This window comes from Hylobates moloch, unplaced genomic scaffold (assembly GCF_009828535.3).
Source record: "Hylobates moloch isolate HMO894 unplaced genomic scaffold, HMol_V3 SCAFFOLD_4, whole genome shotgun sequence".
Lineage (NCBI taxonomy): Eukaryota > Metazoa > Chordata > Mammalia > Primates > Hylobatidae > Hylobates > Hylobates moloch.
Window position 1 is genome coordinate 40,184,322 of NW_026652279.1, and position 13,584 is coordinate 40,197,905.

The window sequence follows — 13,584 nt, forward strand, 5'->3', positions numbered from 1 at the left end:
TTAAAATTTTTGCCAGGCGTGGTGGCTCATGCCTGTAATCCCAGCGCTTTGGGAGGCTGAGGAGGGTGAATCACCTGAGGTCAGGAGTTCGAGACCAGCCTGGCTAACATAGTGAAACCCCGTTTCTACTAAATACAAAAAATTAGTTGGGTGTGGTGGTGCACGCCTGTAATCCCAGCTACTCCGGAGGCTGAGTTGGGAGAATCACTTGAACCTGGGAGGCAGAGGTTGCAGTGAGCTGAGATCATGCCATTGCACTCCAGCTTAGGCAACAAGAGCGAAACTCCATCTCAAAAAAAAAAAAAAAAAAAAAATTAAAATTTCCAGCCCAGCCAACATGGTGAAACTCCATCTCTCCTAAATACAAAAATTAGCTGGATGTGATGGTGGGCACCTGTAATCCTAGCTACATGGGAGGATGAGGCAGGAGAATCACTCGAACCTGGGAGGTGGAGGCTGCAGTGAGCCGAGATCGCACCACTTTACTCTAACCTGGGTGACAGAGTGAGACCCTCTCTCGAATAAATAAATAAATATTTATCAAAACTTATGCACACAGACACAGACCATACATGGCCCTTTGTATGGGGCCATTCTTGTATGACCATACATACAAGAAAAATGTAAACAAATGTAAAGAGGCAGTGTTAAATCATAACTGCATAAAATTAACCGTAGTATATACTGTACTACTACTGTAATAATTTTATAGCCACCTCCTGCTGCTGTTGCAGTGAGCTCACGTGTTGTGTGTATGCACTTAAAATATGACGCTTATCATCGTCATATGAGCAGTTTGTGTCTCATAAATTGCATATTGCAGTAAAAAGTAATTTATCATGTTTCTCATGTACTTTTCATCATATTTAGTGCAGTACTGTAAACCTTGAATAATACCATGGGACCAATCTGAGGTGCCACTAGTGATGCTGGAAGTGTTCCGAAGAAGCAGAGAAAAGTTGTGGCATTCTAAGAAAAAATTGAATTGCTTGCTATGTACCATAAGTTGAGGTCTGCAGCTGCATTTACTATTTTAAGATAAATGAATCGAGCTTAAGTACTATGTAAAAAAAGAAGGAAATTTGTGAAGCTATTGCTGCAGCTTTGCACATTTTATGAAATACTTTTTCATCTGATTTTGAAAATGCAGTTTTAGGCCGGGCGCGGTGGCTCACGCCTGTAATCCCAGCACTTTGGGAGGCCGAGGCGGGCGGATCACGAGGTCAGGAGATCGAGACCATCCTGGCTAACACGGTGAAACCCCGTCTCTACTAAAAAATACAAAAAAATTAGCCGGGCGAGGTGGCGGGCGCCTGTAGTCCCAGCTACGCCGGAGGCTGAGGCGGGAGAATGGCGTGAACCCCGGGGGACAGAGCCTGCAGTGAGCCGAGATCGCGCCACTGCACTCCAGCCTGGGTGAAAGAACGAGACTCCTTCTCAAAAAAAAAAAAAAGAAAATGCAGTTTTATGTAGCTGCAGGATCCCTATATGAAAGGCATACCTGCTGGGTGAGGTGGCTTACGTCAGTAATTCCAGCACTTTGGAAGGCCAAGGCAGGAGGATCACTTGTGTCCAGGAGTTCGAGACCAGCATGGGCAACATAGTGAGACCTTATCTCTACAGAAGTTAAAAAATTAGGCCGGGCATAGTGGTTCACACCTGTAATCCCAGCACTTTGGGAGGATGAGGTGGGCGGATCACCTGAGTTCAGGAATTTGAGACCAGCCTGGACAACATGGTGAAACCCCATCTCTACTAAAAAATATAAAAATTAGCCAGGCGTGGTGATGCATGCCTGTAGTCCCAGCCACTTGGGAGGCTGAGGCAGGAGAATTGCTTGAACCTGGGAGGCAGAGGTTGCAGTGAGCTGAGATCATGCCACTGCACTCCAGCCTGGGTGACAGAGCCAGACTCCATCTCAAAAAAAAATAGCCAGGTGTGGTGATATGTGCCTATAGTTCCAGCTACTTGGGAGGCTGAGGTGGGAGGATCGTTTGAGCCTGGAAGGTAAAGGGTGCAGACAGCCATGATCGTGCCACTGTGTTCAGCTCAGTCTGGGTGGCAGAGTGAGATCCTGTCGCTACAGATGCGTGTGCGCACACACACACACACACACACACACACAAGAAATGCATACCTATAGACTACTATGATTTGAGAAAAAGTGAAGTCCATGTGGCAACTTAAAGCAAAGGGATCTAAAGCAAAGGGATCTAAAGAGAATTTAATGCCAGCAAAAGATGGTTGGATAATTTTAGAAAGAGGTTTATATGTGGATTTTTTTCAATACATAATATATTGGAAAATTTTTTGGTGATTTGTATTAATTTGAAAAAATGTCAAGATAACAGGAGATGCAAGACCAAGAGGCTGCAGATGAGTTCCAAGATACCATTAAGAAAATTATTGAGGAGAAAGGATATCTGCCTGAACAGATTTTTAATGCAGATGGAAGTGCCCTATTCTGAAAAAAAAAAAAAAAAAAAAAAAATTTGCCACAAAGAGCCCATTTATTAGTAAGGAAGAGAAGAAGCACCAGGATTTAAGGCAGGAAGGGATAGGCTAACTCTTGTTTTGTGCAAATGCAGTTGGGGTTATGATCAGGACTACTTATATCTATAAAACAGCTAATACTCAAGCCTTAGAGGGAATAGATAAACACTGGTTGCCAGCCTTTTGGTTGTACAAGAAGGACTGGAGAGTGAGAACCCTTTCTCTGAATTCGTTTCATCGATGCTTTGTCTCTGAAGTCAGGAAATACATTGCCAGTAAGGGACTGCCTTTTAACTTTCTTTTGATATTGAACAATGCCCTGGGCCATCCAGAACCCCATGAGTTCAACACTTAAGGCATCAAAGTGATCTACTTACCCCCAAACACAGCATCTCTAATTTAGTCTGTAGATCAAGGGTTCATGAGGACGTTTAAAGCTCATTACGCACCGTACTCTATGGAAAGGACTGTCAACATTATGGAAGAGAACCCCGATAGAACATTGTGAAAGTCTTGAAGGATTATTCCATTGAAGATGCCATTGTTGTTATAGGGAAAGCTGTGAAAGCCAGCATGCCCAAAATGATAAATTCCTGCTGGAGAAAACTGTGTCCACATATTGCACATAGGATTTATGACAGAGCCTATTCACATAGGATTTATGACAGAGCCAATGAACGAAATCATGAAAGAGATTGTGAAAATGGCAAAAAAAAAAAGGTGGAGGTAAAGGGTTTCAAGATACGGATCTTGGAGAAATTCAAGAGCTAGTAGACACCACACCAGAGGAATTAACAGAAGATGACTTGAAGGAAATGAGTGCTTCCAAACAAGTGCCAGATGATGAGTAAGAAGACATAGAAGAAGCAGTGCCAGAAAACAAGTTGACATTAGACAATTTGGCAGAAGGATTCTAATTATTCAAGACTGCTTCTGACTTTTTTATGGCACGGACCCTTCTATGATATCGGCACTGAAACGACAGCAAATGGCGAAAGGATTGGTACCGTATATAAACATTTTTAGATAATGAAAAAGCAAAAACAGGCAGAAATTATAATGTATTTGCATAAAGTTACACCAAGCGTGCCTGCCTCTACTGCCACCACTTCTGCCTCTGCCACCCCTGAGACAGCAAGATGAACCCCTTCTCTTTTTCCTTCATCAGCCTACTCAAGGTAAAGATGAAGATGAAGACCTTTATGATGATGTACTTCCAGTTAATGAATAGTAAATGTATTTTCTCTTTTTTTGTTTTCTTTTTTTTTTTTTTTGAGATGGAGTCTCGCTCTTTTGCCCAGGCTGGAGTGCAGTGGCGCTATCTTGGCCCACTGCAAGCTCCACCTCCCGGGTTCACGCCATTCTTCTGCCTCAGTCTCCCGAGTAGCTGGGACTACAGGTGCCCACCACCACGCCCGGCTAATTTTTTGTATTTTTAGTAGAGACGGGGTTTCACCGTGTTAGCCAGGATGGTCTCGATCTCCTGACCTCGTGATCCGCCTGCCTTGGCCTCCCAAAGTGCTGGGATTACAAGTGTGAGACACCGCCTATTAGTAGTTAACTTTTGGGGAAGTCAAGTTGTGTGCAGATTTTTGACTGGGGGTTTCTGTGTTTCTAACTCCTGTGTTGTTCAACAGTCAACTCGTATGTGTGTGTGTGTGTGTGTGTGTGTATTCATACACATATATATATACATGCACATGCATGTATATACAAATGTATTTTAAAATAAGCTTTGAGGTATTATTTATAATATAAGAAAATGTACCCATTTTGTATGTATATGATAAATTTTAACAAACGCATGCATCTGTTTAACCATAATATAATCCACACCTAGAACATTTTCATTACCCTAAAATATTCTCTTTTCTTTTGCTGTCTCTTCCCTCTATCCCAGACTTAGGCAACTGTTGATCTCTGCTTGCTGTCACTTTAGATTACTTGTGCTTTTCTAAAAATTCCATGTAAATAAAGTCATACAGTATGTATGTGTCTTTTGTATCTAGCTTGCTTTCACTCAGCCTGGTGTGGTTGATGTTGACCCAGGTTGTTAATTTATCAGTTTGTTCCATTTTTGTTGCCAAATGGTGATCTAGTATATACTAATGGCAATAATCATAGTATATATTTTTACTGATTCTAGAGTGAACACTGTTGCCTCACTATTTTTACTAGTCTGTGGTGCTCAAGATAAATACAAGGAAGACAGGGGCCAGTTCTAGTCACAGAATATTAGGATATTTTATTAATTAATTATACCAGTGACATCATGAGGATAAGTGATGGAAATCTCAAGCCTAGCTCTATCAAGTAAACTTTGCCTGAAGTTTATATTGGCTAGGCTGTTGTCTAACAGTGTATTATCTCTTCCAGTTTCCCCTTAACTGGTACTTTCTATACCGGGTTAGCTTATTTCCTTACATTTTACCATGGCCATTTATAATCCTTAATAACCAGAATCATCATCATTTTCTTTTCTTGAGATTTTGTTATCTTGGTTTGTAGCAGTGGTTCCCAAATGCTAGTGCTTGGACTGGAGCCTGGTCTATGATGAGATTTTTATCAGAAAAACAAAGACAAGGCAGCACATTATTTATAAAGCTGCAGTTTACATTCTGAAATTATTCCTACTCATTTTTTAATGTTAAATGTCTTTTTTTGAAATAAAAATATTGATAGATAAGGTTTTAAAAAATTAATTGCCCTCAGCAAAATAAAACATTGGCAACTCTCTGTGATTCCTTAAAATTTTAAAAAAAGTTTACCTAAAAATTTAAAAATGTATGAAATATAAGATATATATTTAAATATACATATTTTTATTTTCAACTGACACATAATAATTCTAGAACATATATTTATTTATTTTCCTTTTTGTTTTTTTTTGTTTTTGTTTTTGTTTTGAGACAGGGTCTTGCTCTGTTGTCCAGGATGGAATGCAGTGGCATGATCTCAGCTCACTGTAATCTCTACCTCATGGGCTCAAGTGATCCTCCCACTTCAGCCTCCCAAGTAGCTGGGGCTATAAGCGCATGCCACCATGCCTGGCTAATTTTTTTGTATTTTTTTTTAGAGATGGGATTTTGCCACATTTCCCGGGCTGGTCTCAAACTCCTGGATTCAAGAGATCTGCCCACTTTGGCCTCCCAAAGTTCTGGGATTACAGGTGTCAGCCACCATGCCCAGCCATATATTTACTGTTTATGAAAAGTTTTACAAGTTCAAAAATCCGAAAGTCTGGAAAATTTAAAGACAACATATAAGTATGTAAAGCTTTTACTGCATATAAGAAAGTTAAGGCTGGGTGGTGGCCCATGCCTGTAATCTCAGCACTTTGGGAGGCCAAGGTGGGAGGATTGCTTAAGCCCAGGAGTTTGAGATCAGCCTGGGCAACCTAGGGAGACCCTGTCTCTACAAGTGAAAAAAAATACTAGCTGGGCATAGTGGCACGTGTGTCTGGTCCTAACTAACCAGGAGACTGAGGTAGGAGGATTGCTTGAGCCCAGGAGGTCGAGGCTGCCGTGAGCAGGGATTGTGCCACTGTACTCCAGCCCGGGTGACAGAATGAGACCCTGTCTCAAAAAAAGTTAAGCTCTTACTCAGGGAGAAGACAAAAAACAGAGGGTACTATTTAATTAACTACCAAATTAATGCCAAAGAGGCAAGAATAATTTCACAGAGAAGTAGGCTTTTTCATGATGGGATTGGTGAAACCCTTGGATGCTGCTACTGCTGGTTGGTGGTACACACCTTGAGCAAGCGTTTTGATTTTGGGGCTTTGAGTGGTAATCAGTATCCGTAATATTCTACTTCCTCAGCAGGTTCCTTTGATCCCCTCCTGTGGGCTTGGTCTTACCCTTATACAGTTTCCTAAACTTTGGCGCACATTGGAATTGCCTAGGGAGATTTAAAAATTCTTCATGTCCAGGTCACACCCCACACCAATTATATAACAATGTCCAGGATTAAGAACCAGGCATCAGTATTCTTTTTTTTTTTCTTTTCTTTTCTTTTTTTTTTTTTGAGACGGAGTCTCGCTTTGTCACCCAGGCTGGAGTGCAGTGGCGCGATCTCGGCTCACTGCAAGCTCCGCCTCCCGGGTTCACGCCCTTCTCCTGCCTCAGCCTCTCCGAGCAGCTGGGACTACAGGCGCCCGCCACCACGCCCGGCTAATTTTTTGTATTTTTAGTAGAGACGGGGTTTCACTGTGGTCTCGATCTCCTGACCTCGTGATCCGCCCGCCTCGGCCTCCCAAAGTGCTGGGATTACAAGCGTGAGCCAGCGCGCCCGGCCTATCAGTATTCTTAAAAGATCTCCAGGGGATTATAGTATGCAGCAGTTTCAGAACCATTCCTCTGCTATTTAGCTCTATTATGATTTAGACAGATACACTTAAAGAAGCTGAGCTAAAAGCAAATGGTGTTGGTAATTTTTTTGTGACAGGATTGGTGAAACCCTCTGAATGCCCACCAGTAATTCTGGAACAAAAAGAACTCCTGGAAGTGATGGATCAGTTAAGACGTTTGCCTTCAGGACTGGACTCTGTATTACAGAAAACTGTACCATGGGGAGTAGCATTTCATCATGCAGGTATTTCATACTTATAATCTGTTATTAAGAAACCTCCAAAATTCCTCATACTGTCTTAACTTTTATATTTGTGTACATTTATTTCTTGTTAAACACACTTAATATCCTTAGATCTTTTTAAGAAATTGTGTGGGCCGGGCGCAGTGGCTCACGCCTGTAATCCCAGCACTTTGGGAGGCTGAGGCAGGCGGATCACGAGGTCAGGAGATCGAGACCATCCTGGCTAGCAAAGTGAAACCCCGTCTCTACTAAAAATACAAAAAATTAGCCGGGCGAGGTGGCGGGTGCCTGTAGTCCCAGCTACTCAGGAGGCTGAGGCAGGAGAATGGCGTGAACCTGGGAGGCAGAGCTTGCAGTGAGCCAAGATCATGCCACTGCACTCCAGCCTGGGTGACAGAGTGAGACTCTCAAAAAAAAAAAAAAAGAAATTGTGTGGGCTGGGCTGGGCGTGGTGGCTCACTCCTGTAATCCCAGCACTTTGGGAGGCTGAAGCAAGTGGATCACCTGAGGTCAGGAGTTCAAGACCAGCCTGGCCAACATGGCAAAACCCCATCTCTACTAAAAATACAAAAATCAGCTGGGCGTTGTGGCACGCACCTGTAATTCCAGCTTCTCGGGAGGCTGAGGCAGGGAGAATTGCTTGAACCCAGGAGGCAGAGGTTACAGTGAGCTGAGATCGTGCCACTGTACTCCAACCTGGGTGACAGAGCGAAATTGTGTGATAGATTAAACAAGAGTAAAACGAACATGTTTCAGTTTACTTATTTGTATATAGTAGTCTCCCCTTGTTGACTGAAACTATGTTCCAAGACCCTCAGTGGATATCTGAAACCATAGACAGTACCAGCCCCACATATATGACGTTTTTTCATAGCATGTTAAAACTTTTAAATGCATTTGAAATGTGTATGTGTGAGGCGGTATATATATGTGTGTGTGTATATATATATATATACACACACATATATACACACACACACATATATATACATATATACACACACATATATACATATATACATATATACACATATATATGTACGTATATACATATATACACATATATATGTACGTATATACACACACACATATATATATGGTATATAGTAGTCTTTTGTGAGGAATATGTTCCAAGATCCTCAGTGGATGCCTGAAACCACAGATAGTACCAAACCCTTTGTATACTATGTTCTTTCCTATATAGTCACATTATATAGTGCCGGTAGTGTATACAGCATGGATACACGGAATAAAGGGAAAATTCATGTCCTGGGTGGTAGGACATGCAATTTAAAACTTATGAGTTGCTTATTTCTGGAATTTTCCTCTTTATATTTTTGACTTTGGGTAACTAAAACTATAGAAAGCAAAACCACAGATGGGGGAAAACTACTATATACACACACAAAATTTACATTGTATGTAATTTATGATGCATACTAAAAAAGTGAACACCTGTGTACCCACCACTTAATTTTAAAACTAGAACCCCAGCCCTTTAAATTTTTAAACAAAATTGAAAATGAGCCAGCTAAGTATATATTCTATACACTGTTTTTCATTTATTCATGTGTTTGTTCATCGCGTATTTATGTCAGAGGTATATCTGACCAGTGTGATGCATAGGCCCTGAAGATATCTTGATGAATAAGGCATATCACTACCCACAAGGAGTTCATTGTCCAGAACAGTGGTTAGCAAGTTATAGTCTGCTAGTCAAGTCTAGCCTACCATCTGTTTTTGTAAATAAAGTTTTATTGGAACACAGTCATGCCCATTTGTTCTGTTGCTGCTTTCATGTCACAGTGGCAGGGTGGAATAGTTGCAGCAGAGACTTGCTGTTTTCCACAGGAACAGGAAAAGTTTGTGGACCCCTGGTCTAGAAAATAAGATAGAGGTATACTAGAGGCAGCAGATTCTACTCTTTTTTTGTTATTGTTGTTTTGTGAGACTGAGTCTCGCTCTGTTGCCCAGGCTGGAGTGCAGTGATGTGATCTCAGCTCACTGCAAACTCTGCCTCCCAGGTTCAAGTGATTCTCCTGCCTCAGCCTTCTGATTAGCTGGGATTACAGGCGCCCACCACCATGCACAGCTAATTTTTGTATTTTTAGTAGAGGCGGGGTTTCACCATGTTGGCCAGGCTGGTCTCAAACTCCTGACCTCAAGTGATCCACCTGCCTCAGCCTCCCAAAGTGCTGGGATTACAGGCATGAGCCACCGCGCCCGGCCTGATTATACTGTTAAAGAGGTAGACTGTGATGACTCCTGTGTCAACAGTCATAACAATAGCTTCAAAAATCTTTAGAGGCTTGAAGCAGACTCTCAAATCCATTTGTAAGTGAACACGTATAATATTTTCATTATATATCAATAAATATATAAAAACCTCCTTTTTTTAGGTCTGTCTTTTGAGGAGAGGGATATCATTGAAGGAGCCTTTCGTCAAGGTCTCATTCGGGTCTTGGCGGCAACTTCCACTCTTTCTTCTGGGGTGAATTTACCTGCACGTCGTGTGATTATTCGAACCCCTATTTTTGGTGGTCGACCTCTAGATATTCTTACTTATAAGCAGATGGTTGGTCGTGCTGGCAGGAAAGGAGTGGACACAGTAGGTAAGTGAGTTTGAATTTAATTGTAGCAGCATTGCTGAAGGACAGTGTCTATTTGAAATTTGACTAGTGCCTGGCAACCTGTTTCTCATCATGCTGTATGTCTTTATTATCCAGTGCACTAATGTCATCATTGTGGATTCACTTAATATTTGTAGTGAGTATGAGTTATGATTTTCATATATATATATTATCAACTGTTGATTTTCTACAAATGTTGAATTAACGTTATCTTTTGTATACAATAAAATGATTTAGTATTATGTAAATCAAGATGACTTCTTATTACTTAGCTGGAAGATGATTTTTAATTTCTAGGTGTAGTCTACTCTTTAGCACTAATTAATTTTCACAGATGTTAGTTCAACTTAGGTACTGGTCTCAGAAATCAGACAAGGATGCTGGGACGCACCCTCACACTTTGGGAATAGGAACTTGACATCCCATCTTTTTTTCTCGAAATTGGTGCTGGCTCTGAAAAAACACCTTTTCATTTTTTTACCTTGTATCAGCAAGTTATGATTTTTTTTTTTTTACCAGCAATCCAAACAAAAGTTTTTTCTTAAGCAGTGAGGAAGAGGTTTGTTTGAATTAAATGTCAAAACGGCAGCAAACTTTATTTCTAATGTGCTGTATCATTATATGTGTAACTAAATCATTATCAGCCATCTAACATTGAAGAACCTTGGGAGGAACATTCCCTGCCACTTTCTACTCTAGGACATAATTGTCATCTTTCTACTCTAGGACATAATTGACTCCAATATTTTATTAGATATGTCAAAAAAAAAACAAAAACAGGCAAACAGTTCTGTGGCTACTGAAGAGAAATTAGGAAATCCAGGAGAATAAGGAAAGTAGATGGGAAATGGATATTCTGAGTAGAGGAAGCTGGGTAGAACTTTTATTCTAAAAGTTACTGAGGAAGTAACTTTTAGAATAAACTGACTTGTCGCATGAATCCCCAAATATGTCAGTTCTCATTATTCATGGATTCCATATTTGAATTTTCCACCTTAACAGAATTTATTCAGAATCCCAAAATAATACCTCTGGGGCTTTTGCGGACATATGCAGATCTGCGAAAAATTTGAATCTTTCCAAGCACACTTTCCCTGCTGCGGTTGAACAAGCCAAAGCTCTGCGTTTGTTTCAGCTCTTATACTGTGAACAAGCTTCTTTTTAATGGGCTAGTTAGTGCCACATTTTTCACATTTTTGTGCTTTTAGTCGGTGATTTTGCTGTTTAACATGACCCCCAAGCAAAGTACTGAAATGCTATCTAATGTTCCCTAGTGCATTAAGGCTGTGATGTGCCTTATGGAGAAAATATGTGATAAGTTTTCTTTAGGCATGAATTATAATGCTGTTGGCTGGAGCTCAATGTAAACAACTATATACATTAAATAAGATGTCTTTAAACAGAAACATGCATAAAACAAGGTTTTGTATTGATTAAGTGATGAAAACGTTTTTACTAGAGGCTTGCAGGAACCTAATCATCTATTTTCCTTGGCAGCAAGGGTTCAGTATTCTGTGTTCGTGGCAACTTTATAGAACATGACTACCACAAATACCAAAAATTGACTGTAATTTATTGGTAACTGGATTACTTAGAATATAAATTCACTGCTATAACAAAAACCAATACAATAAGTGTTTAACAAAATAGATGTTAATTTCTTTCTCATATAACAGTAAAATTGTATTCTAGGCCTTATATGATGTAATTGTAATTTAGGCCTTATATGATGGCTGTAGTGTGTCGGGGACCTAGTCTTCTATTTTGTTTTAATATTTTCAGCAATGTAGTTTCTATCCTCAGTATATGATGGCTAGTCCAGTCTCTCTCATCACATCTGCATTTCAGCCATCAGGAAGGGAAGATGAGGAAGCAAAGAGCATTCCCTGCCCTTTAAGGCCGCTGCTCAGAAGTTGCACATAGTCTTTCTCTTCACATATAATGGGCCAGAACTTTCACATGGTTACATTCCCCAACTGCAAGAGAGGCTGGGAAATATAATCTTTAGCTTGGGTGGCCACGTGCTCCACTAATACTTAAGAAGATGTGCATGGCTATTGGAACAGCTTTCAGTCTCAGCACCAGTAATAAATGACCCATTTACAATCCCTGAAGGGCATTGGTCAGCCTTTCTTTTAAGCCCTGAAAATTCTGATGACAAAAAAAAAAAAGGCTTCCAATTTGTTGGATTTTTCCTACAGCTGACATCAGAGACGTTTATCCTGTTTCTCTCTTACTTTACCTACAAAATATGCAGATTACATGTATATGCTTAAAAAGATTTGGGGGAAGAGATTGAGATTCTTCCTTCCCATTCCTATTTGCCTACCTCTGTCCATCCCAAATTTTCAATGGACTCACACCTCTGGGGAATGGAGTATAAGTCCATTTTACATAGATAATCGTCTCTCAGGGACAGAAGGTCTTTTAGTTAGTGTAGAAGATAAGGAGAAATAAGAAAAGAAATAAGATGAGATCTTATTTGCCTTGTTATGTTCTTAGCTTATATTTATTATGGGAAAGAACAATTGGAAGGTTAGTGCCCTGGGCTAATTATCAAGCCTTAAATCAGACAACATTCAAACAGAACTAAAATATACTGTAATAAGTTCATTTCTGAGGTCTTAAAGACTTCCAAGCTTTTGATCTTGCATATCATTGTATTTCAGGATGTCATATGACTTGCTCATAACTTCAGGCTAATGAAGAATGTAGGAATATAGTGTTTTATATTCACTATGGAGACTTAAATACTTGGTCATGCTTTTTGTATCGTGTAGCATCATTGGAAATTCTGTGCATTTTATATTCCTGGACAGTACATGGTGTTTTATTTAGATGACACTTCAGTCTTTCCATAGACTACTTAGAAGCTTCCAGTATAGGATGATGGTGCTTTGTGCCAAAATAGCAATTTGCAAGTTCAGCAGTCAGTAATAAATTATTTGATTTTAAATAATTTCAACTTCCCTCTTGTGATGTGGATGAGTCCTCCCCAGACAGGTGGTTGCAGGAACCTGTACATATATACTGATGATCATTTGGACATTTTATAAACCTTGCCCATTCAGGAAAAGGGCAGTTCGTTTTGTTGAAGAATCAAAGCCCTGAAAGACCTTTAAACAGCCCAAAGTGGCTTGTTTATCTTGCTGCTAATGCTAGTTGATTCATTTTCTAGGTAATTTATATGTGTGTGTTTTCTTTCTTAAGCTGGGCTGTTTTGTAGCCATTGCAAGAGCCAGGTGTTATATTCATGTGATTTTTAAAAATTGGATATTGACAAATTATAATTGTATATATTTTTGAGGCACAGAGTGATGCTATCTGTATACAATGCAAAATGATGGAATTAAGCCAGTTAACATATCACCCCCAAATACTTATCATTTATTCTTCCTGTCTAACTGAAACATTTACTCTTTGACCATCTTCTCATCCCTCCCACTCCCTAATGTCTCTTCTGCTTGATTGAGCCTGCTACTAAAGCTTTGATTGCATTTTTCAGTTCAGTCATTGTATTCTTCATCTCTAAGATCTCTTTCTTTTTTATTGTTTCTATTTCTTTGTCAAACTTCTTGTTTTGTTTGTATATTTTTTCCAAATTTTATTTAATTTTTTATCCATATATCCTTGTAGTTCATTGGACTTTTTTAGGAGAATTATTCTGGATTCTTTCTCATTTCACAGATCTTCATTTCTTTAGGGTTCATTGTTGGAGCTTTGTTAGTTTCTTTTGAAGGTATCTTGGCTTCCTGGTTCTTTGTAATCTGTGTTCTTGTGTTGGTATCAGCACATTTGAGGAGACAGCTACCTCTTTGGGTTTTATAGGTGTTCTTTGGCAGGGATAGAACTTCACTTGTCTAGCCTT

At 39.9% G+C, this 13,584-nt stretch overlaps 1 protein-coding gene across 6 annotated transcripts in view; it reads left to right on the top strand.

Moving 5' to 3' along the window:
* The window catches only part of POLQ (DNA polymerase theta), a 126,946-nt gene that overhangs the window by 18,110 nt on the left and 95,252 nt on the right, over positions 1-13,584 (top strand). For 5 of the 6 annotated variants that reach the window (XM_032150061.2, XM_032150060.2, XM_032150062.2 and 2 more), the window contains 2 exons: positions 6,940-7,086; positions 9,486-9,698. In XM_032150061.2, the coding sequence (XP_032005952.1) occupies positions 6,940-7,086; positions 9,486-9,698 (360 nt within the window). The remainder of the gene's footprint in view (positions 1-6,939; positions 7,087-9,485; positions 9,699-13,584) is intronic. The other variant, XM_032150065.2, reaches the window with a different exon arrangement.